This window comes from Anomaloglossus baeobatrachus, chromosome 7 (genome assembly GCF_048569485.1).
Source record: "Anomaloglossus baeobatrachus isolate aAnoBae1 chromosome 7, aAnoBae1.hap1, whole genome shotgun sequence".
NCBI lineage: Eukaryota > Metazoa > Chordata > Amphibia > Anura > Aromobatidae > Anomaloglossus > Anomaloglossus baeobatrachus.
Genome location: NC_134359.1, coordinates 37,736,634 through 37,760,494, shown reverse-complemented (window position 1 = coordinate 37,760,494; position 23,861 = coordinate 37,736,634). Strand labels below are relative to the sequence as shown.

The 23,861-nt window shown below is 45.9% G+C and overlaps 1 protein-coding gene across 5 annotated transcripts in view; it reads right to left on the bottom strand.

The window, feature by feature from the left end:
* The window catches only part of GALNT13 (polypeptide N-acetylgalactosaminyltransferase 13), a 455,667-nt gene that overhangs the window by 196,229 nt on the left and 235,577 nt on the right, over nt 1-23,861 (bottom strand). For all 5 annotated transcript variants that reach the window (XM_075317226.1, XM_075317227.1, XM_075317230.1 and 2 more), the window contains exon 7: nt 17,390-17,570. In XM_075317226.1, the coding sequence (XP_075173341.1) occupies nt 17,390-17,570 (181 nt within the window). The remainder of the gene's footprint in view (nt 1-17,389; nt 17,571-23,861) is intronic.

Genomic DNA, 23,861 nt, shown 5'->3' with positions numbered 1-23,861 from the left:
ATTCCAGCCATAGAAAGGGACGCACGTATGCAGGAGTATCAGCAGAAGCTGTTACTAGATCTTAGCTCGGCTTTTCCACCAAACAACCGTGCAGGTGCAGGGAGTGAAGCTCCCAGTTGTAACTTGACAAACATGGGACGGTCTCGTCATCTTCAACAGTCTACCCGTACCAGTAGGACCTTTTCTGGTGCCGGTAACAGCAATTTTATGGAATCTTTTCATAATTTTTTTAGACCCTCTTTTGCAAGGCCACCAGAGACAACAAGTCTGACACATAGTCAACGGCTGGAGAGGATGATACAGGAGTATCTCCAAATGAACATCGATGCCATGACTGTGCAACTGGAGCCTTGCTCCTTTTGGGCTTCAAACCTACAAAAATGGCCAGAGCTCGCAACTTACGCCTTGGAGATTTTGTCGTGTCCAGCTGCCAGCGTTGTCTCTGAACGTGTATTCAGTGCTGCTGGGTGTGTGCTGACAGATAAGCGCACGCGTCTGTCCAGTGACAATGTGGACAGACTGACGTTCATCAAAATGAACAAGTCATGGATCCAGAAGGAATTTACTACCCCTGTGTCATCCTGGGGAGAGTAAATGCTTGTGGATTTGGAATGTGCTTGATGCAAATCAAAACATCCTGTTTGCAACTAGGGCCCAAGTGCTGCCACTGATGGGGTGGGTGTCTGTGTGGCCCAATTTTTGGAAAAAAGGGAGACTCCGCTTGGAGTAACCCTTGCTTGCTGTGTTTTTAAAAGAAGCCAAGATGAACAGAGCTGGGATCAGGAAAGACTTTGCTACCTACCCCGGTGTCATCCTGTGGACGGCTAAGAATAGCGTATTTTTGAATGTGCTTGATGCAAATCAAAACATCCTGTTTGCAACTAGGGCCCAAGTGCTGCCACTGATGGGGTGGGTGTCTGTGTGGCCCAATTTTTGGAAAAAAGGGAGACTCCGCTTGGAGTAACCCTTGCTTGCTGTGTTTTTAAAAGAAGCCAAGATGAACAGAGCTGGGATCAGGAAAGACTTTGCTACCTACCCCGGTGTCATCCTGGGGACGGATAAGAATAGCGTATTTTTGAATGTGCTTGATGCAAATCAAAACATCCTGTTTGCAACTAGGGCCCAAGTGCTGCCACTGATGGGGTGGGTGTCTGTGTGGCCCAATTTTTGGAAAAAAGGGAGACTCCGCTTGGAGTAACCCTTGCTTGCTGTGTTTTTAAAAGAAGCCAAGATGAACAGAGCTGGGATCAGGAAAGACTTTGCTACCTACCCCGGTGTCATCCTGGGGACGGCTAAGAATAGCGTATTTTTGAATGTGCTTGATGCAAATCAAAACATCCTGTTTGCAACTAGGGCCCAAGTGCTGCCACTGATGGGGTGGGTGTCTGTGTGGCCCAATTTTTGGAAAAAAGGGAGACTCCGCTTGGAGTAACCCTTGCTTGCTGTGTTTTTAAAAGAAGCCAAGATGAACAGAGCTGGGATCAGGAAAGACTTTGCTACCTACCCCGGTGTCATCCTGGGGACGGATAAGAATGGCGTATTTTTGAATGTGCTTGATGCAAATCTAGCTGTGAAGTGTACAACTGGGGCACAACTGCTGCCACTGAATGGGTGGGTGTGTGTGGGGCCCAATTTTTGGAAAAAAGGGGAGACTCCGCTTGGAGTAACCCTTGCTTACATTGTTTTTAAAAGAAGCCAAGATGAACAAGTCATGGGTCAGCAAAGACTTTGCTACCTACCCCAGTGTCATCCTGGGGACGGCTAAGAATAGCGTATTTTTGAATGTGCTTGATGCAAATCAAAACATCCTGTTTGCAACTAGGGCCCAAGTGCTGCCACTGATGGGGTGGGTGTCTGTGTGGCCCAATTTTTGGAAAAAAGGGAGACTCCGCTTGGAGTAACCCTTGCTTGCTGTGTTTTTAAAAGAAGCCAAGATAAACAGAGCTGGGATCAGGAAAGACTTTGCTACCTACCCCGGTGTCATCCTGGGGACGGCTAAGAATAGCGTATTTTTGAATGTGCTTGATGCAAATCAAAACATCCTGTTTGCAACTAGGGCCCAAGTGCTGCCACTGATGGGGTGGGTGTCTGTGTGGCCCAATTTTTGGAAAAAAGGGAGACTCCGCTTGGAGTAACCCTTGCTTGCTGTGTTTTTAAAAGAAGCCAAGATGAACAGAGCTGGGATCAGGAAAGACTTTGCTACCTACCCCGGTGTCATCCTGGGGACGGTTAAGAATAGCGTATTTTTGAATGTGCTTGATGCAAATCTAGCTGTGAAGTGTACAACTGGGGCACAACTGCTGCCACTGAAGGGGTGGGTGTGTGTGGGGCCCAATTTTTGGAAAAAAGGGAGACTCCGCTTGGAGTAACCCTTGCTTGCTGTGTTTTTAAAAGAAGCCAAGATGAACAGAGCTGGGATCAGGAAAGACTTTGCTACCTACCCCGGTGTCATCCTGGGGACGGATAAGAATGGCGTATTTTTGAATGTGCTTGATGCAAATCTAGCTGTGAAGTGTACAACTGGGGCACAACTGCTGCCACTGAATGGGTGGGTGTGTGTGGGGCCCAATTTTTGGAAAAAAGGGGAGACTCCGCTTGGAGTAACCCTTGCTTACATTGTTTTTAAAAGAAGCCAAGATGAACAAGTCATGGGTCAGCAAAGACTTTGCTACCTACCCCGGTGTCATCCTGGGGACGGCTAAGAATAGCGTATTTTTGAATGTGCTTGATGCAAATCAAAACATCCTGTTTGCAACTAGGGCCCAAGTGCTGCCACTGATGGGGTGGGTGTCTGTGTGGCCCAATTTTTGGAAAAAAGGGAGACTCCGCTTGGAGTAACCCTTGCTTGCTGTGTTTTTAAAAGAAGCCAAGATGAACAGAGCTGGGATCAGGAAAGACTTTGCTACCTACCCCGGTGTCATCCTGGGGACGGCTAAGAATAGCGTATTTTTGAATGTGCTTGATGCAAATCAAAACATCCTGTTTGCAACTAGGGCCCAAGTGCTGCCACTGATGGGGTGGGTGTCTGTGTGGCCCAATTTTTGGAAAAAAGGGAGACTCCGCTTGGAGTAACCCTTGCTTGCTGTGTTTTTAAAAGAAGCCAAGATGAACAGAGCTGGGATCAGGAAAGACTTTGCTACCTACCCCGGTGTCATCCTGGGGACGGCTAAGAATAGCGTATTTTTGAATGTGCTTGATGCAAATCAAAACATCCTGTTTGCAACTAGGGCCCAAGTGCTGCCACTGATGGGGTGGGTGTCTGTGTGGCCCAATTTTTGGAAAAAAGGGAGACTCCGCTTGGAGTAACCCTTGCTTACATTGTTTTTAAAAGAAGCCAAGATGAACAAGTCATGGGTCAGCAAAGACTTTGCTACCTACCCCGGTGTCATCCTGGGGACGGCTAAGAATAGCGTATTTTTGAATGTGCTTGATGCAAATCAAAACATCCTGTTTGCAACTAGGGCCCAAGTGCTGCCACTGATGTGGTGGGTGTCTGTGTGGCCCAATTTTTGGAAAAAAGGGAGACTCCGCTTGGAGTAACCCTTGCTTGCTGTGTTTTTAAAAGAAGCCAAGATGAACAGAGCTGGGATCAGGAAAGACTTTGCTACCTACCCCGGTGTCATCCTGTGGACGGCTAAGAATAGCGTATTTTTGAATGTGCTTGATGCAAATCAAAACATCCTGTTTGCAACTAGGGCCCAAGTGCTGCCACTGATGGGGTGGGTGTCTGTGTGGCCCAATTTTTGGAAAAAAGGGAGACTCCGCTTGGAGTAACCCTTGCTTGCTGTGTTTTTAAAAGAAGCCAAGATGAACAGAGCTGGGATCAGGAAAGACTTTGCTACCTACCCCGGTGTCATCCTGGGGACGGTTAAGAATAGCGTATTTTTGAATGTGCTTGATGCAAATCTAGCTGTGAAGTGTACAACTGGGGCCCAAGTGCTGCCACTGAAGGGGTGGGTGTGTGTGGGGCCCAATTTTTGGAAAAAAGGGAGACTCCGCTTGGAGTAACCCTTGCTTGCTGTGTTTTTAAAAGAAGCCAAGATGAACAGAGCTGGGATCAGGAAAGACTTTGCTACCTACCCCGGTGTCATCCTGGGGACGGATAAGAATGGCGTATTTTTGAATGTGCTTGATGCAAATCTAGCTGTGAAGTGTACAACTGGGGCACAACTGCTGCCACTGAATGGGTGGGTGTGTGGGGCCCAATTTTTGGAAAAAAGGGAGACTCCGCTTGGAGTCACCTTGCGGTGTTTTACATGACTTTAGAAGGGCGTGCCATGCCTATATCTGTGTGTCCTCCTCTTTTTCCTTGTCCAGCTGTTTTGTTTTCGCATGAGTACATGTCCTTGTCACTTTCCCATGTGTTTGTGTTGTGTTGTGAGTTGTTTGTCACCTTTTGGACACCTTTGAGGGTGTTTTCTAGGTGTTTTACTGTGTTTGTGATTGCCTGCCATTGTTTCCTATGGGCTCGAGTTCGGTTCGTCGAACGTTCGACGAGCCGAACTCGAGCCAGACCCCCCGTTCGGCGAACCGCCTCGAGCCGAACCGGGACCGGTTCGCTCATCTCTACTTGGAACCTTCTATGCAACTCAGCTCAGCTTCTCCAGTTTATTATTGCTAAGTTAGATCTTCTACATCACTGTCCTATCAGTGCTACTTTAATTGAACCCCTGTGCAACTTAGCTCTACTACTACTTTTCCTTTCTGAATTAACTCTGCTACATCATTGTGTCTATTCCATTAGAATGAGCCTTTTGTATCAGTTTTCTTTGCACAGAGCATTCAAACCAAAAATATAGTGGTGTGAATGTCTTTCTACAAACTGTTAAAGGGCTAAAATATTAGTGATTGCAGTGAGTAATTGCAGTAAGTATTTAATGGTTACATCTGTCATTAGAGAGGGCTTGACACTTGCTCAGATAAATCAAGTTAAATACCTTTAATATCCCTGCGTTCCCCTGCTTTTGCCATTTTTTTCAGTTTTGCTCTGCGTCACTCTATTGCAGAAATATTCATATTTGCTACTTTTGGAGTGCAGTATGTGAAATTTCTGCTTTAAGTCCAACTGTGTGTTTTTACTCCTCTGGCCTAGATGATTTCAATCACAGCTGATGTTGCAGTCTATCAGTCTTAGATGCTGCTGAGCTGTGAATGACAACATCTTGGAGTGAGGGGTTCTGGTCCAGTAGCCTGGGGAAAACTCTGGAAAAAATGCCCAGTTGACTGCAAAGTAGAGATTTCACATAAAGCACTCCAGAAGAAGTACATGTGAATATCTCTGCAATGGAGTGACGCAGCAAAAAATGGAAAAGAGCAGCGAAATCAGGGGAACTCAGGGATTTTAACAAAATATTTGGTTCAATTTTTTGAGCAAGTGACAGGTCCACTTCCAGCTTATCAGTAGTGGCTCAACACTTGAAAATAGCAATAAAATTTCTTAACGCAGCATATTTGGTCTCCTTTTTTTCTTTATAACTTGCTTGTCTAAGTGCAATGCCAAAGTGATCCTGTCCATCTTCCAGGACTCGGTCTACACTTGTCCCAGTCCCATTTTCTGCACCGTCCCAAGGTCTTCCTTACAATCCACAGTGGTTGCTGTCTGGACCCCGGGCTCCGGATACATCTGAACTGAGCTCCATTCCTTTCTGTATTTTTATGGACCAGACTCCTCTTTCCGTTCATTGCTGTATTTCTTAATCCAGTTGTCATGATACTGAGTAAGGGTAGCATGGCATACGACACAACACTTAACAATACGTCGGGTACCCCAGGACACTTTAAGAATAGTAGGCCCTAGCGCTAGTGAGGGGGAAGAAGGGCTTCCTCCTTTACTCACCTGCAGCTGTACCCTGCACTCCTAGCCAGACCCTATACAGGTTAGTTACCTGTCGCCGAACAGGATGCCTGATTCCCTGGCAGACCCTGTAATAGCCCTGGCTAGTGAGCTGGCAGGTGAGGGATGCTAGCCCCACCGCTGCACTAATAAAACACTAGGTGAAGGAAAGACAGACAGAACCAACAACAGTCAGCTTCAGTCGGCAGCAAGACTGCAGCCTACTCAGCAACTTGCAGAGAGGGCTCCACCAGCTTCTTCTACCTCAAGTCCAAGCATCCAAATGAGTAAGAATGACCGCCACCCTCTACTGGGAGCAGAGGAAATATATAGGGATTGGGAGTGGTCCCAAACCGGAAACACCTGGGAAGGTAATGAGAATGCTTGCTGGCAAGGAATACCAACATTAACCCTCTCCTCCAAAAGGAAAGGGAATACATTTAATCTGCAGAGTCTCAAAGCAAAGAGACTCTGGCCCAAAACCTGTCACTAGTCTGTACAACAGAGAGACGACCGTGACACCAATCTGACATTATTCATCCAAAACCTACATCTTCCTATGACTGTTCTATGAGCACTAAAATGCTCGAGTGCTCATTACTTGAATCAAGAAGGTCAGACATCTCGGATGGGCTCAACTTGAGTAACAACCATGATGGAAGTCAATACGGAACTCCAGCATTTTTCAGGAACCCCCTAACAGGAGGACCGGTGATCAGATCTCATCTGTCGCATTCTCAAACTAGCAAATGCATTCTAAAGGGGGCTTTACACGCACCGACATATCTAACGATATGTTGTCCGGGTCACGGAATTCGTGATGCACATCCGGCGTCGTTAGCGACGTTGTTGTGTGTAACAGCTCTTAGCGAGTGTTAACGATCAAAAATACTCGTTGATCGTTGACACATTGTTCATTTTCAAAATCTCATTGGTCATTGTGGACGTCGGTTAGCTGATGCTAGCGATGTCGAGCGCGATAGCACCCACCCCTGTCGCACATGCGATATGTGGTGATTGCTGCCGTAGCCAACATTATCGCTACGGCAGCTTCACACGCACATACCTGCTCGGCGACGTCGCTATGACTGCCGAACAATCCCTCCTTCAAGGGGGAGATGCGTTCGGCGTCACAGCGACATCACCGCGACATCACTAATCGGCCGGCTAATAGAAACGGAGGGGCGGAGATGAGTGGGACATAACATCCGACCCATTTCCTTCCTTCCGCAGGTAAGGAGATGTTTGTCACTCCTGTGGGTTTACACACAGCGATATTTGTGGAGCTGCAGGAACTACAAACAACATCGTACCTGCGGTCGCATCGACATTATGAAAATGTACGACGCTACACAGATCACCGATTTTCGACGCTTCTGCGATCGTTTATCGTCGTACCTAGGATTTACACTTTGCAATGTCGCTACCGGCGCTGGATGTGCGTTACTAACGACGTGACCCTGATGATATTTCGGAAGCGATGTCGCAACGTGTAAAGCACCCCTAAGTCTGTGTGATGGGGCCTAGCAAGATTGTGCGACACGGGCAGCGATTTGCCGGTGATGCACAAACGACAGGGGCAGGTGCTTCCACGAGCGACATCGCTAGCGATGTCACTGCGTGTAAAGCAGCCTTTAAAGACGTTCTCCACTACTTTTATATTGAAGGCCTATCCTTAAGATAGGTCATCAATGTCTGATCACCCGGGGTCCAACACTCCGCACCCCGACCGATCAGCTGTACTTGGGTCCGGCGGTGGCAGCAGGCAGCCGCAAATGCTCAGTTCCGGATCTGCTCAGTTTTCTGCTTGCGACTGCGGCCGGGTACTGCACATCCGCCTCCTATAGATTAGAATGGGAGGCAGATGTGCCGTAAACATCTGTGGCCAATATCAGAAGATGGAGCAGGTCCGGAACTGAGCATTTCCTGCTGCCACCGGCACCGAGAACAGCTGATCAGCGGAGGTGCGGGGTGTTGGCGGCAATGTCACATTAGGTTCCGCACAGATTAATACGATGTGATATTTAAAACATCACAGTCTCCATAGGGTGCTGGCTTCTCTGCCGCTCCATTGCACATGGGTTGACAATCATGGAGAGCATTTGCCCCTAATGTCTTCCTCAATTTAATAGATAAGTCATCGGTATTTATAATATATCTCTCAGAAACACTAAAGGGCGCTAGAAGTTAATTAATATCCATATTGCAAATACTCGGCTATGCCTTTAAAAAAAATATCCAATAAAACTCCATATTTTAAAGCTGACTCCAAAGTGCATGCAGCAGCGTGCCGGGCGCATAAGTCATTCGGCGCTTAATTACATTTGCGCCGTCATTAACGTCTCATTTTTTTATGCATATTTCAATGATATAAAGGTAATTTGAAGTTTGGGCGCAGACAATTGAACTGGACGGAAGAGATTTAATTTCTATTGATCGCGGATAAGCGTTCGGTGTGCGTTCCCTCTGGCGCTAATCAATAGGCACTTAGCTACAGAAGGAGCGAACTGATCAATAAGGACAGAAAGATAAATCAGTTTTTAATGCGTTTTTAATAATTCTCTAAATTATTTGCCAGTTGTTGCTTTTTTTTTATTAAGTAACCATAAGATGGGCAGAATGTAATCACTGACTGGCAGGACTGAGAATAGTAGATACGAGGAGGCTGTATATACGTACAGGACTGCACTGAGGTTGTATGGTACTGTCTATTGCACCATAGTGACCATATAATATCCACCCACATTGGAAATACACGGGAATAGTGACGGTATGTGCATCTGTCACGGTTTGGCAGTCTACAGTCACATGGAGTTACTGCAGACTTTACTCTTGGGAGTTGACAACTAGAGATGAGCGGACGTGTGGACGTTCGGGTCGGCCGCTTCAGCCAGACTTTAGATAAAGTTCGGTTTAGGACTCAGACTTGATCTGAACCTCAATGGAAGTCACTAATTCAGCGGGTCTCTGCCCACATGCAGCCAGCCATAAACAGGTCCCTTTCGGGGTCGGATAGGTGGGGATTTTCCATTTTTTTTTGTTTGGTGCACACTATATCTGTCACAGGTGTGTCATGGATGACAGACAGTCATTTGGTTTCTGGCCATAGAAGGTCATAGCGTTTAGGTATCGGTAGCTTTCCTGCTGGATTAATCTCCCTCCCTTTTGAACCCAGCAGGAGCTCACCTTCCACCCAGCTGATGATCATCAGTATTCTCTTGGTGCTTAAATAACTCTTCCTTTCTTGATCTGGTGCTAGTGATATTTTCAGTTCCTTCAAGTCTAGGTTGCAAGCAGGTGGTTTGTACTCCTCTATGGTATCATTGCTCAAAACGCTGCTGAACGTCTACCTGAGTCATCTGTAGATAAGTAGTTTATGCATTTTTCCCTCTGTGTGTCCCTCTTGTGTCTTCTTTAGTGTTTAGTTGGGTTAATAAAGACCTCATCCCACCCATTCCCTGTTTAGGGTCTAGCATTAGGAATACTTAGGGTCAGGTATCTGGCTTGGCGCATAGGTGTGGAACCTATCAAGGGTGGTGAGGCACCCCAGGGACCAGCAGTAGGTTCAGTCAGGGGTCACCATCTCCCCCTTTCCTAAACACAAGGTTTCTCTTCCCTCACCTTTCACCGTGCACTTGATACTTCCCTGTACCTAGCATAACAATATCCGATCATGCTGTTGTTACCCACAGTGCAATCTGGTCAGACACTGCAAGCAGCTCACACTGGGCTGAGCACCGAGCATACCCGAGCACAGCGATGGTCACGTGAGTGTTTTGCATACGTAAGACACCCGAACTCTGTTTTTTTTTATAAAGTCTGTGTTTACCACGACTTGGGCTTGAGTTCACTCAGCTCTACAGAGAACCCCTTTAAACAGCACCAATAGCATTTCCAATGGCCCAGGTTGCACAACTATTAGGCCGCCCATGTAAACATATTGCCAGTTATTGGACACCTTCTCATCTCACATTCATCGCACAATATTTATAGTCAGGCTGAATAGAGTAGTGTACTTGCCGTTGACATACCTACTAAAGCAGCACTACATGCAAATCACCCAATGGAACAACTGCGCAATAAGTCCTGAGTTAAAATCTTCTACCATACTATGCCTACTGATCCTATGCAAACCTAAGGGCCTGTGTCATTATTGCATTAGCTCCTTTTTTGTCTACGTTTTGGGTATTCTTTTTGCCTGTTTTTTTATTTGCGTCCTATTCTTCTACAGCCTATGTTACACGCATTCGCCTGTTTTCATGATTCACTATTATGCGTTTGTTTTCTTTTGTTTGTTTTTTTGTTTTCCCAGATGTTTTTTTAGCTGATTAATCAATTCCAACTTTTTTGCACTTACAAAATGTGGTGCAAATTCACACTATCCGCCCTACTTCCGGAGTGATTTTATTTATGCACCAGATGTTTTGGTGAAAATGTTGTGCCATTTAGAGAAACATACAACTTTTTATGTTGTAAAGTTGCAAAACAGGAGAAAGACAAAAATGACAAGATTGCACAAAATTCATGAACTCAGTCTGAAAAATTTTATGCAAAAACCATCATTTACCACAAAGGATAAATGAGAAAAGTGACTTGAAAAATCTGTGTTGCTTCTCTGGTCAGAACCCTCCAATACTATTTTTCTAAGGTTTTCTTGTTGATCCAGCAGTCAGGTGTCACATCTTTCCACTTTTAATAGACACTTTCTAAAGTACAGATGTTTCCCCCCCTCTCTCATAAAATGTTCTCTAATTTGGTTAAAGGGGTTGTCAGTGACAATTTTATGGGCTTCAGAACTAGCAGGTAGTTGCTAACTGCCTCCCTTTTCTATCCAGCACTGGCTCAGAATGGTCACTAATTCAGCAGCTTCACATCAACAGAGCACCTTTTTCTCTTCTGCTCTGTCACCCTCACCTTCATCACTGCATATTTCCTTCCTTCTGATTCATTGTTTTTCAACCCTAACCTGGGCGGTTCCGGACATTGGCTGTCATCCTATCCAGGTGGATGACTAACAGTGAGCTGACCCTATGAATTAAAAGACCCTCAAACGGCTGAAAACATGAATAGCGAGTTGATTTTACAGAGAAACACTTATGTTCATTCTTTAGAGTGTTTTCTGGGCTCTTTTTTGGGCGGGTTTTTGAGCAGAATCAGCTGGAGAAAGTCGCTGTGTGCACATACCCTCGGAGCACCAAGGAAAGGCAGCAAATCATGGTCTATCAGAAAAAAATGCGTAGGTCTAGCCAAGGTCTTGTGGCATACCTGTTGCTATGCTTTTTAACAAAAAATTTAAATATGTTTTTTGTCTACAATCAACCTCAACGTCATCACTGCAGATTTCCTTCCTTCCAATTCATTGTTTTCCAACCCTAGCCTGGGCGGCTCCGGACATTGACTGTGATCCTATCCAGGTGGACAACTAATGAGGAGCTGACCTCTTTTCCTTCCTTTGAATTGATGAAAAGACCCTCAAATGGCTTAAAATATGAACTTAGAGTCGTTTTTACATAGAAACGCTTATGTTCATTCTTTAGAGCATTTTCTGGGCTCTAGTTTGAGAGGGTTTTAGAGCAGAATCAGCTAGAATAAGACGCCTTGTGCACATACACTCAAAGCACCAAGTAAAGGCAGCAAATCATGGTCTATCAGAAAAAAACACGTAGGTCTAGCCAAGGTCTTGTGGCATACCTGTTGCTATGCTTTTTAAGAAAAAGTAAAATAAGTGTTTTGTCTACAATCATCCTCAACTTCATCCCTGCAGGCTTCCTTCCTTCCAAATCATTGTTTCCCAACCCTAACCTGGGTGGCTCCGAACGTTGGATGTGATCCTATCCAGGTGGAAGACTAATGGGGATCTGACCTCTTTTCCTTCCTTTGAATTGATTAAAAGACCCTCAAATGGCTTAAAATATGAACTGCGAGTCATTTTTACATAGAAACACTTATGTTCATTCTTTAGAGCATTTTTTGGGCTCTAGTTTGAGAGGGTTTTAGAGCAGAATCAGCTAGAATAAAACATCTTGTGCACATACACTCGAAGCACCAAGGAAAGGCTGCAAATCATGGTCTATTAGAAAAAAACTTGTAGGTCTAGCCAAGGTCTTGTGGCATACCTGTTGCTATGCTTTTTAAGGAAAAATTAAAATTAGTTTTTTGTCTACAATCAACCTCAACGTCATCACTGCAGATTTCCTTCCTTCCAATTCATTGTTTTCCAACCCTAGCCTGGGCGGCTCCGGACATTGACTGTGATCCTATCCAGGTGGACAACTAATGAGGAGCTGACCTCTTTTCCTTCCTTTGAATTGATGAAAAGACCCTCAAATGGCTTAAAATATGAACTTAGAGTCGTTTTTAAATAGAAACGCTTATGTTCATTCTTTAGAGCATTTTCTGGGCTCTAGTTTGAGAGGGTTTTAGAGCAGAATCAGCTAGAATAAGACGCCTTGTGCACATACACTCAAAGCACCAAGTAAAGGCAGCAAATCATGGTCTATCAGAAAAAAACACGTAGGTCTAGCCAAGGTCTTGTGGCATACCTGTTGCTATGCTGTTTAAGAAAAAGTAAAATAAGTGTTTTGTCTACAATCATCCTCAACTTCATCCCTGCAGGCTTCCTTCCTTCCAAATCATTGTTTCCCAACCCTAACCTGGGTGGCTCCGAATGTTGGCTGTGATCCTATCCAGGTGGAAGACTAATGGGGATCTGACCTCTTTTCCTTCCTATGAACTGAGTAAAAGACCCCCAAAAGGCTGAAAACATGAACAGCGAGTTATTCTTAAAAAGAAATGCTTATGTTTATTCTTTAGAGCGTTTTCTGGGCTGTTTTTTGGGAGGGTTTTAGAGCAGAATCAGCTAGAATAAGACGTTTTGTGCGCATACACTCGAAGCACCAGGGAAAGGCAGCAAATCATGGTCTATGAGAAATGTTTCTAAAAATTTCCGCATGAAGGATTGTTTGTGCATTAACACCCGGGGAAATCAGCGTCTGCTCGACTAAATGCTGAATTGTTGATGTAATTGTATTCAAATATTTCCCCTTTTCTTCACACTAATTAATACCGGCTCTCCTGTAACCTTCTTCAGAAAGCTTAAACTCTCCTTAACCTGCAATAATTAAAATGCAATTTTAACGGAGAATTATGCAGAAGCTGCCAGGAGGTAATGGAGAATTATTAGATTTCTGCTTTGCACTTGAATATAACTATAGGGAACAGTGAATATTAGTCGAGAAAGTTTCTTCCGTACCGTAAAAGCAATCAGGGGACCTATTAGTCATCACATTATCAGTGAGATGTAAATACTTATCCCTTATTATGCCTTAATCTAAGTCATTCATCCAAGGTCCTGAAGTTCAGACAAACTCCTTTAATCACATAGGAACCACAAATCACATGATATATCTGCATCCAAAAACTTTCATGAAATACTTTTTTTTTAATACAAATTTATATAAATTTTGTCCCAAGGAATCAAGAAAAATTGGCACAAATATTTTCTGAAAAACTAGTCTGCAGGTCATACTCTCCACAATTAGTAAGTCCTGGCACATCCCACAAGGAAAACTACTTAATGCAAAATCTCATAGCAATGAGCTCCCTCTAGTGGTGGCAGTAGGCAGCCCGAATCCATCAAGACTAGTTATTTCCAGGCCAGTCTTTATGAAACTTATGATGGAATAAGATGCCATAGTGTCCACCGCAGCTCCCGGTGTCTTTTTTTTTCTGCAGTGCTGACATCACATTGACAGCCACAGACAATCAGTGACTTTAGCGACTCTGCCCGAGAAGAGTCTGAGATGCTCTGAGGAGACCTCTGGCAAGTCTGAGACCAGAAGATCACAACACCTTATTGTTCGCATGACTACAACTTGTACTTGAGTGAATCTAATATTTTAGTGTTGTAGGCGTTAAGGACTCTTTCCTATTTGGCTGTCCTTTGTAGCCTTAATTTCAGGTGCAGCTCTTTTGTGACCACTCCCCTTCGCTATAAAAAAAATCATGTGTCTTACCATGTGATGCCGGTTATAGAATCTCATTCTTATGCTGAGCAGTTTAGAAAGAGCCTGTCTCTGGAAGAAGATGAGCAGTTGTGATAATTGCGGCTGTGGTGATTGGCTGCACTGGAGTGTTGAGGAGAGCCATTAGATCAAATACTTGATTAACCTCTTGACAAGGGATTGTGGGAAATGTGTCAATTTGCCTTACATGAGCAAGGTTTTCAAATTTAACTAAGATAGCCACCGATGACATCATAGACCCTCCCATCGGCATGGATCCACCAGATGACGTCCCTCCCATCACCATCACCATGGATCCATCCAATGACGTCATAGACCTGCCTACGATGACGCCCACCAATCAGCTCATGGACTAACATATTCTTCAACCCACTGACCAATGTACACATCCAAGTATGCCCACTGTAGGGCTGACCATGCCCCTTTTCCTAGTTTTTATAAGAGCATGTTCTTGAATAAATCTCTCAGTCTCGGCCGACTTTGGTCGAGGAAAGATGAATATGTGACTATGCGTCTGATCTCATTTTTCAAACATGCACTCGATCCACACCAATTAGAATCAGGCAGTAGGCAACTTATGGAACTTTGTAAAAGTTCACCCTAACATTAATGGTGCCCAACGTGTGTCATCATTAATGTTAGGGTGAACTCCTACAAAGTTCCACAAGTTGCCTACTGCCTGATTCTAATTGGTGTGGATTGAGTGCATGCTTGAAAAATGAGATCAGACACACAGTCAGATATTCATCTTTCCTTGTCAAAGTCGAGCCAGACTCTGAGAGATTTATAAAAAACTAGGAAAAGAGGCATGGTCCGCCCTACAGTGGGCATACTTGGATGTGTTCACTGGTCAGTGGGTTGAACAATGTGTTAGTTCATGAGCTGATTGGTGGGCATCATTGTAGGTGGGTCTATGACGTCATTGGACGGATCCATGGTGATGCTGATGGGAGGGACGTCATCTGGTGGATCCATGTTGATCGAAGGATCTATGATATCATCGGTGACCATCTTAGTTGTATTTGAAAACCTGGCTCATGTAAGGCAAATTGATATATTTCCCACAATCCCCTGTTAAGAGGTTAATTGACTATTTGATCCAATGGCTCTCCTCAACAGGAGGACCTTGGAGTGTTTTCCTTTTTGTGTCTATTTCCTTCTGTCTGTCTCCCTTCTCTTGTGTTGTATTATTGCACTGATGAGACTAGTGTTCTCGTCAGCCTTCTCACTAGCCAGAGTGAGTTTAGGATAAGCAAGGGCCTAGGTACGTGATGGTGACGGAGGAAAGGACCTATATAGGGACATTAGGGTGCATAGGGTACAAACTCAGGTAAGATGCAGGAGGTGTCCCCTCTCTCTATCACCATGGCCTTCCTTCTCTTCCTTTTCCATTGTTACCCTTGTGTTGCACTGCACGCTGAGTGTCTATACGCTCTGGCATTACACTCAGTGATTGACTGAAGTGCTGTACACCAGCATTGTAATGTACTCCAATAAGTGACTGGAGTACATTATTTATCATAATTTGAGAAACCTTTGTGTACAGATTATGATTAATTTGAAACCTGCTCTTGACCACGCCCTTTCCCACTAAGCTCCACCCACCTTTCAAAAAGTAGACAGAGCCTAGCATAAAAATGCTATAAGTTACACATTTTTTTGTGCAAATACAAGAGATATTTTAAAGAGCTTTATTCCAGAATTCTGGTGCAAAATGATGAATTAGTGCCTATGACTGTTAAGAGTGTGTTTTCTACATCATAAATTCATAACCTCTTATTAAAAACTCCTCTCTGTTCTTTAGAAGTGAGGGCTTTGAATTCCATTGCTTGTCGCTTTTTGCCTTTTTTACTGGCTTTCACACAAGTCTATCAGAGGTAATCGGTCTCTTAGGCTGGTTTCACACGTCAGTGAACAACACAGACGTTTTTACTGACGTGTTAAAAATGCATATTTCCATCCGTGTGCCATGATTCATGGCACACGTGTGTTCTCCATGTGCTATCCGTGATCTGTGTTAGCATATGGAGACAAACTCACCTGTCCCCGCTCCTGCTGTCCGTGGTGCTGAACTCTCACGCATGCTGTTTCCGGCCGCCTCTGTGTCTCTCACCACTGCAGCTACTTCCGGGTCGGCTGTGCAATGCATATGCATGAGAATAATTAGCCAGGCTGGAAGCAACAGGCAGCAGCAACCAGAGACAGCATCGTTGGAGAAGATGAGTATAAAAAGCTTTTTATTTTCAATGTCCATATTTTTCTGGTACGTGTTTCACAGATCACACGATAGTATGGTCCGTGGGACATCAGTAATGGCGCTAGAAAAAACAGACATGTCTCCGTGTGGGAACACGGACACGCGTGTACGCCACACGGAGACACGGTCAGTGAAAAATCACTGATGTGTGCACAGAACCATTGATTTTAATGGGTCTGCGTATGTGCTTGATTCTGGTACGTATAAAAACTGTTGCATACGTACCAGAATCACTGATCTGTGAAGGAGGTCTTAAAGGGGCTTTACACGCAGCGATATCACTAGCGAGCGTACCTGCCCCTGTCGTTTGTGTGGCACGGGCAAATCGCTGCCCGTGGCGCACAATATCGTTAGGAGCCGTCACACGGACTTACCTGCTTAGCGATGTCGCTGTGACCAGCGAACCGCCTCCTTTCTAAGGGGGAGGTTCGTGCGGCGTCACAGTGGCATCACTAAGCGGCCGCCCAATAGAAGCGGAGGAGCAGAGATGAGCGGCCGTAACATCCCGCCCACCCCCTTCCTTCCTCATTGCCGGCGGCTGCAGGTAAGCTGTAGTTAGTCGTTCCTGAGGTGTCACACGTAGCGATGTGTGCTGCCTCGGGAACGACGAACAACCTGCGTCCTCAACAATCAATGATTTTTTGAAAATTAACGACGTGTCAACGATGGATGATTTGGTGAGTATTTTCCATCGTTAACGGCCGCTCGTTGGTGTCACACGGAACGACGACACTAATGATGCCGGATGTGCGTCACGGGATCCGTGACCCCGGCAATATATCGTTAGATATGTTGTTGCGTGTAACGGGGCCTTTAGCCAAATAGTGCAGCGATTACAAGCCCTTTGCTATAGAAGCTTATAAGCGCTGCTCTGAAGAATCACTAGATCCAGTCAGCTGTTTTTGTTCTCCATTGATGGTGCAGAAACAAAGCTGCCCCTGTTCGCACCATGAGAAGGTGCACATTTTGTGCCAGAGAATCAACAATGTTGCTAGGGCAAAGTGTCAATCATTCTGGAGCACTCCCCTCCCCAAACAAGTCAGGAGACGGGGGAGCTGTGCACTCCTGAAAATAGAGGATGATTACAATACCCCAAGGGGAGCAGAGGATTTTCAGGAATTATGGAATCAGAATAGTTCAGCAAATGTCAGCTGCTTCTGTAGCTCCAGCTCCAATGGTCAGAGCCAGGATAGAGTCTTTTCCATCATAAGAGTGGAATAACTTTTCGATTTCTTTATATGAGGCCATAAACAAACTCAAATTTCACACACTTACCCGGAGATATAATATAGAAGAAATCTTTGAAGTCGTCCATCCACACCTCTGCAAGTCTTCTGTTGTTTTTGTTGATCACGTGACCCGTCCCACCAGGAAATGTATAAGGAGTCGCTTTCCGAAACACATGGCCGACGTGAGAACAAGTTACAATTTCAAGCGATCCACCGCACTGCCAAATCTAAGGAGAAAAACATTGGACAACACGTTATATCCGGACAGTTTTTGCTATATTACAAATTTATACTGCTCGTATTTTGCTTACGACATAACAATTCAGTTGTACATAGTATTGTACAAGGCCATGCCCGTAAAGGGGGCTTTACACGCAGCGATATCGCTAGCGAGCGTACCCGCCCCCGTCACGGGCAAATCGCTGCCTGTGGCACACAATATCGTTAGGAGCCTTCACACGCACTTACCTGCCTAGCGACGTCGCTGTGGCCAGCGAACCGCCTCCTTTCTAAGGGGGCGGTTCGTGCGGCGTCACAGTGGCGTCACTAAGCGGCTGCCCAATAGAAGCAGAGGGGCGGAGATGAGCGGCCGTAACATCCCGCCCACCTCCTTCCTTCCTCATTGCCAGCAGCCGCAGGTAAGCTGTTGTTCGGCGTTCCCGGGGTGTCACACATAGTGATGTGTGCTGCTACGGGAACGACGAACAACCTGCGACCTCAACAATCAATGATTTTTTGAAAATGAACGAAGTGTCAACGATGGACGATTTGGTAAGTATTTTACATCGTCAACGGCCGCTCGTTGGTGTCACACGCAGCGACGTCACTAACGATGCCGTATGTGCGTCACGGATTCCGTGACCCTGGCAATACATCATTAGATACGTCGTTGCGTGTAATGGGGCCTTTACACTCGTACAATGGGCAGAACTAAAAGGGTTTTCCAGCCCCGTGAATTTGTTGCCTACCAACAAAAAGGCATAATACTCAGCTTCCCAATCCCCTATAGCTCCGGTCCCAGCATTTCCCTGGTTCCCCACTGGTCTCTATCTATTGGGTTCCAGGACAATGTCTCATGTTGATACGTGACCGTATCAGCTTATCTGTGTTGACACTGATGGACACAAACAGAACAGGGCCCCTGTAAAAGAACAATATATGGGCCCTTTGTAACCCAAGAGCTCCTAAAAATGCAAAATTGCACCTGCTTTGGAGGTAGTAATGGTAATGGACCCTCAACCTCATGGGTCACTATGTGGCTGCACAGGTTGCACTAATGATATAGTATGTCCACCCCTGAGTGTTGACACCACTGATGATTCGGAGCAATGTACACAACGAATGACATTAATGTCCCATGATTTCAATGGTGTTTTACCTACTATGTAAAAACGTTGCAGCTCCTTGCCAGACATATCAAATCTGGATAGCATAGCAATTCAAGTCAACATCGAAGGGTTATTCCAAAACACATAAAGTTATACCCTATCCATATATTAGGGCCGGGGTTGTCCGGTTGGGAATAACCATTTTAAGATTATAAGTTCATTACCAGCAACCAAGTTCTGCATGCAGGGCTGACTCTAAGGGGTACTTTGCACACTACGACATCGCAAGCCGATGGTAGCGATGCCGAGCGCGATAGTCCCCGCCCCCGTCGCAGCTGCGATTTCTTGTGATAGCTGCCGTAGCGAACATTATCGCTACAGCAGCTTCACATGCACTTACCTGCCCTGCGACGTCGCACGGCAGGCGGCTAATAGAAGCAAGGGGGCGGAGATGAGTGGGATGTAAACATCCCGCCCACGTTCTTCCTTCCTCATTGCAGCCGGGAACGCAGGTAAGGCGATGTTCCTCGCTCTTGTGGCTTCACACACAGCGATGTGTGCTGCCGCAGGAACGAGGAACAACATCGTAACATCGGTCCTTTCGAAATTATGGAAATGACCGATGCTACACCGATGATACGATTTTGACGCTTTTGCGCTCGTTAATCATATCAAAAACGATTTACACACTCCGATGTCGACAGCGACGCCGGATGTGCATCACTTTCGATTTGACCACACCGACATCGCAGCTGCGATGTCGTAGTGTGCAAAGTACCCCTAAGAGAGCCACAGCAAGCCACCGAATGTTTACCCCAATCTCCTTCTGCTTCCCAAACAAAGTAGGTCCTGACATATGCCCCAGTTTCACTGGTGTTAAACGGTTGTTTCCAAAATGACAATGTATCTGTGGCAGCCCTGAGGCTTCAGTCGCCACAGGGTATTGCATCTCATTTAAGATGCAATGCTTATCCCGGGTAAGAAGGGGTTAACCACTGGTGTTTTTCACTTACACAACATCCAGCCAGTGATTCAGATAGTTGCACAAGTTAGGAAGCCAGACAGCAAGGGAAATTCCCAGTTGCTGGGACAACCACTGGTGAGTCATCAGAAAGGTGGGGGCTGCACTGTGGGAGTAGGAACACACAAACAGTTTCATTTTATAATAGTCTGAGACTCTGAACAATACGGTCGCAGGAGAGAATGCTTCAGAGCATCAGCTGCTAGAACCGGGCAGGCTAGACAAGGGCGAGAGGCAACCGATGGAGCTAGTGAGACAGAGGAGAACATGGTAGCTGAGGTCGAGCCTAACCATTCCCATAGTGCCAGCGCAGTCAGGGTGCAGAGCCCTGGGGTAGGACATACTCCATGTTGGACTACTAGAATCTGCAGAGGATGGGGATTCCAAGTCCCATCACTCACCACCCATTTTCCCAGAGCACAGTGACACCTAGGATCCGGGGTCGGGATTGTAGCCAGGCCCTACGGCGAGGATCCGCGCCACCTGCATACGGGACGGGACACTTTACGAAAACACCGGGCTCCCTAAGTTGCTTCAAGCAACATGGATCCACAAGTAAGCACAGAGGAGGAAGGTTTCACACTGCACAGACACTGGTGATTGCTTCTGATTTACTCGGGACCGGCTGGAGACCATCGCGGTGGAGAGCAGCACCACCGGGGCATCTTACAAACTGTGAGTAAAAATAATTTTGAACCGCATCCCCGGTGTCGTCCTTATCATTGCCGGCACCACCTCCCCGCTCTTCGGCGCCACCGGCCGTCCCCACCACCCTCATTTTTCTGGGGAAGGCTCCACCTATGGGGAGCGAAACCCTCTTTGCTGCCATCTGCCCAAGAGGACAGCGACAGCAGCGGCGGCTAATCCCTGGCCGCATACCACAGGTGGCGTCAAGACATTCATTCCCACCTCCATCACCTTTCCCTTTCACTGTACACCTTGGGGCCACGGAACCAGGCCAGGCCACCCGTGACATCGCAGAGACCTGCATCACCGGCCCGGCGACGAGTAAAGGTGAGCCAATCGATCCCTTTGCCCCGTGGGTGCTACATATCCCCTATCCATAGGACTTGCTGATTGCTGGGTGTCCAACCACTGGCACCACCAGTGAATTTGGGAAGTGAGTCCTACCTTGGATGTGGGTACTCATGCTCAATTTCTGCTCCATTCATTGCCTATGAAACTGCTGGAGAAAGCTGAGTACAATGCTGCTCTATTTCCTGTATTCCTCTAAACAATAAATGAGCAGAAGTTGACCATCTGCACTTTTACTCCATTCTAGATAGGCCCATTTTATCTTATCAGGGTGATTGCTAGGGATTCCAATGCTTGGAGCCCCCGGTTATCCCCTATCCATTGGGACCAATTCTTTAACATCAATCAAACCATGGCATCAGAACCCACTTTCTTTGGGAGGCCAAAGGAGAGCTGGGGAAACACCTTATTCTCAAAAAAGCCCTACCCACTAGGAACGCTCCCAAATGTTATGGAGAACACCCTGACTGTCACAATCGTCTCCCTGTTTTTGGAGACTGGTGATTGCTTTTGGACTGAACCTCTCATCCGAATCTGGCTATCTGCATTTGAGTGTGGTTTTCTTTCTTTTTTTGCACTGAAGTGGTTAAATTAAGTTTTGCTGTTGGCAGCTTTTTCAGCAGTCCCTGAGAGTGCTTCAGCTGCAGTAGTTTTGTAGTCACGCGCTTAAGATTTAAATAGAGGTGTTACCCAACAATCATTGCTGAAGATACAAATCCATTTTTGTATAGTGGCCCCCTCTCTGGAAGGAGCTAAGTTGGAGCTTTCCAGAAGGCGACTTATTCTTGTGTGTTGCAGTTTTTCCCGTTTGTCCCCCCTACCCTCTTGTCTTATTAGTGCAGAGGTGGGTTTATTGAACCTAACCTGCCTCTCACTAGTCAGAGCATCTATAGGGTTTCCCAGGGTCTCAGGTTCATGCTCGGCGACAGTTGCAGTGACTGTATAGGGACTGGCTAGGAGAGTAAGAGAGCTACAGGTGAGGATAGGAAGTGTCCATCTACCCTCACACTAGTGTCAGGGCACACCGTTGTTATCGTGTCCCTGGTGCCCCACTCCCTCCATTTGTGGTGTGGTTTTGGTGTTTTTTTCGTTATGTGTCAGACTGCTTTTGTATGGAACACACTAGCCACACTTGAAATGTGACACAGACTCTCACTTTTGGTCCGTCCTTTTGCACTCCTGTTCACGGAATTGTCCTGAGAAAATCGGGACTGTTGTCAAGTACATAGAAAGTTAGCAGAATTTTGAATGTATTATCAATCTCATGTATCAAAAATCGGTATATGTCTGATCATTAATGGGGTCCGGACATAACAGTCACCACCGGGCCCTGGTTCCTGAGGTTGACCGCCTGGTCTCTCTGCCATACAAGATGGTAGGAGAGGGGACCCGTTACAGATTTTGCACTAGAGACCAGGATCTTTCATGTTATTTTTGCCGTTTAGGACGGTACACGTGCTACCTGGTTCATATAAACTTCTCGATTCTCATATCAGGAAAGGTCAGGTACATGCACAGGGACATTTCTTATGTAAGTGAAGCGCAATCATTTGCTTATACGGATCTGATCCTTACACAGACGGTAAGGAGAGTGTTATAATTCTGCATATTACAAATGTTCTATCAAACAAGATTAGAAAGCAACTCTTTAAATTAACACAACAAATCCCCAATTAACCTAACACGTTCTCTCTGAATATTCATGAGGTGTTACTTGATGAATGGTAAACGGCAATTTCTTCTTCCAAGCTGCTTGTAAATGTTTTCTTGTATACTAAGATTAATTAAGACTTCATAAGAAATCACCAGAAATATGTTCCTAATACAGCAATGCTGGCAGTGATAATCCGGCCGCGATGCTTACGTGATGCTGTGAGGTCTCTAGCGTCACTCGGGAAATGTGTGCCGTAAGCCGTAAGGTCCAAGACCAGGGCGGGCATACCATTGGTTCAACATGGCCATCCGCACAGGGGCTCAAGAGGTGAGTGGGCCGCCCACATCTACATCCAAATCAGGTGGAACTGTGCATCATTGTGAACTATTGGACTGCAAAGGGCCAATATATTGTTCTTGAACAAGGGCCATCTTCTGTCCGTGTCCACTCCAGGTCGAAGATCTAGTCATGCTGGAAACAATGTCCTTGAGTGAAGCGAATGCACACCACGGGAGAGGGGAAAAGAAAAGGAGGACTTGACGGCAGACTGAGAGCGATGAGACTATTGTATGTTTTTGGTAACCATTTGCCTGACTCTATGACTCAGAAAAATGGCAGCTCAGTTTCAAAATCCTGGTGATTTATAGGTTTCTGTGGTGTGTGTACTTATTGAGAGACCTGTCATTCACCTAATGTGGCACTAGGATAAGCCGGACTAGCCATGTCTTTGGATATTGCTTGATATGCTGTGTTTTCTCTGAAACATTGGAGCGGTTCAGAGAAAAATATACCTGGCTGAAACTTTATGGTCAGGCTCTGAATTCTGCTGCATGGGTTTGGACAGAGTCAATTAGGTGACAGGTTCCCAGGACAATCCACCATGGTTCATTTTATGGGTTCATATCAACATAGTAGATACCATTCTTTAAAGGTGTGGTTCACTACTCAGCATAGTGGCTACACATCGGTTTAAACCTCATAAAGAAGGCTTTTTTCAAGTACTTTGTTTGGTCATTTGTGCCTCTGAGCAGCACTATTCCGGTCCACTCATTCCCATAAGGTGCCCCTCGGACTCTGTGACCTCTGGGATCCGGTGATGTCACGTCAACTTCCAGTTGACCCAACATCACCGAGGTAACCGAAGTTTCCATGAGTGATTGGGCTGTTGGCGGAGTTTCACTGCTCGTCACAGCCGAGCATCGCTACTGCTTGCAGCCCTCTGCAGTGAAGGACAAAGCTGTGACAAGCGGTGAAACTCTGCCAACAGCCCAGTCACTCAGGAAGACTGGAACTGCCTCGGTGATGTCGGGTCAACTGGAAGTTGATGTAATATCACCGGATCCCAAAGGTCATGGAACCTGGCGGGGCACCTGATGGGGATGAGTGGATGGCAATAGCGCCACTCGGAGGCACAATTGACCAAACAAGGTATTTGAAAAAATCCTTCTTTATGAGGTTTAAATTCATGTGTGACCACTAT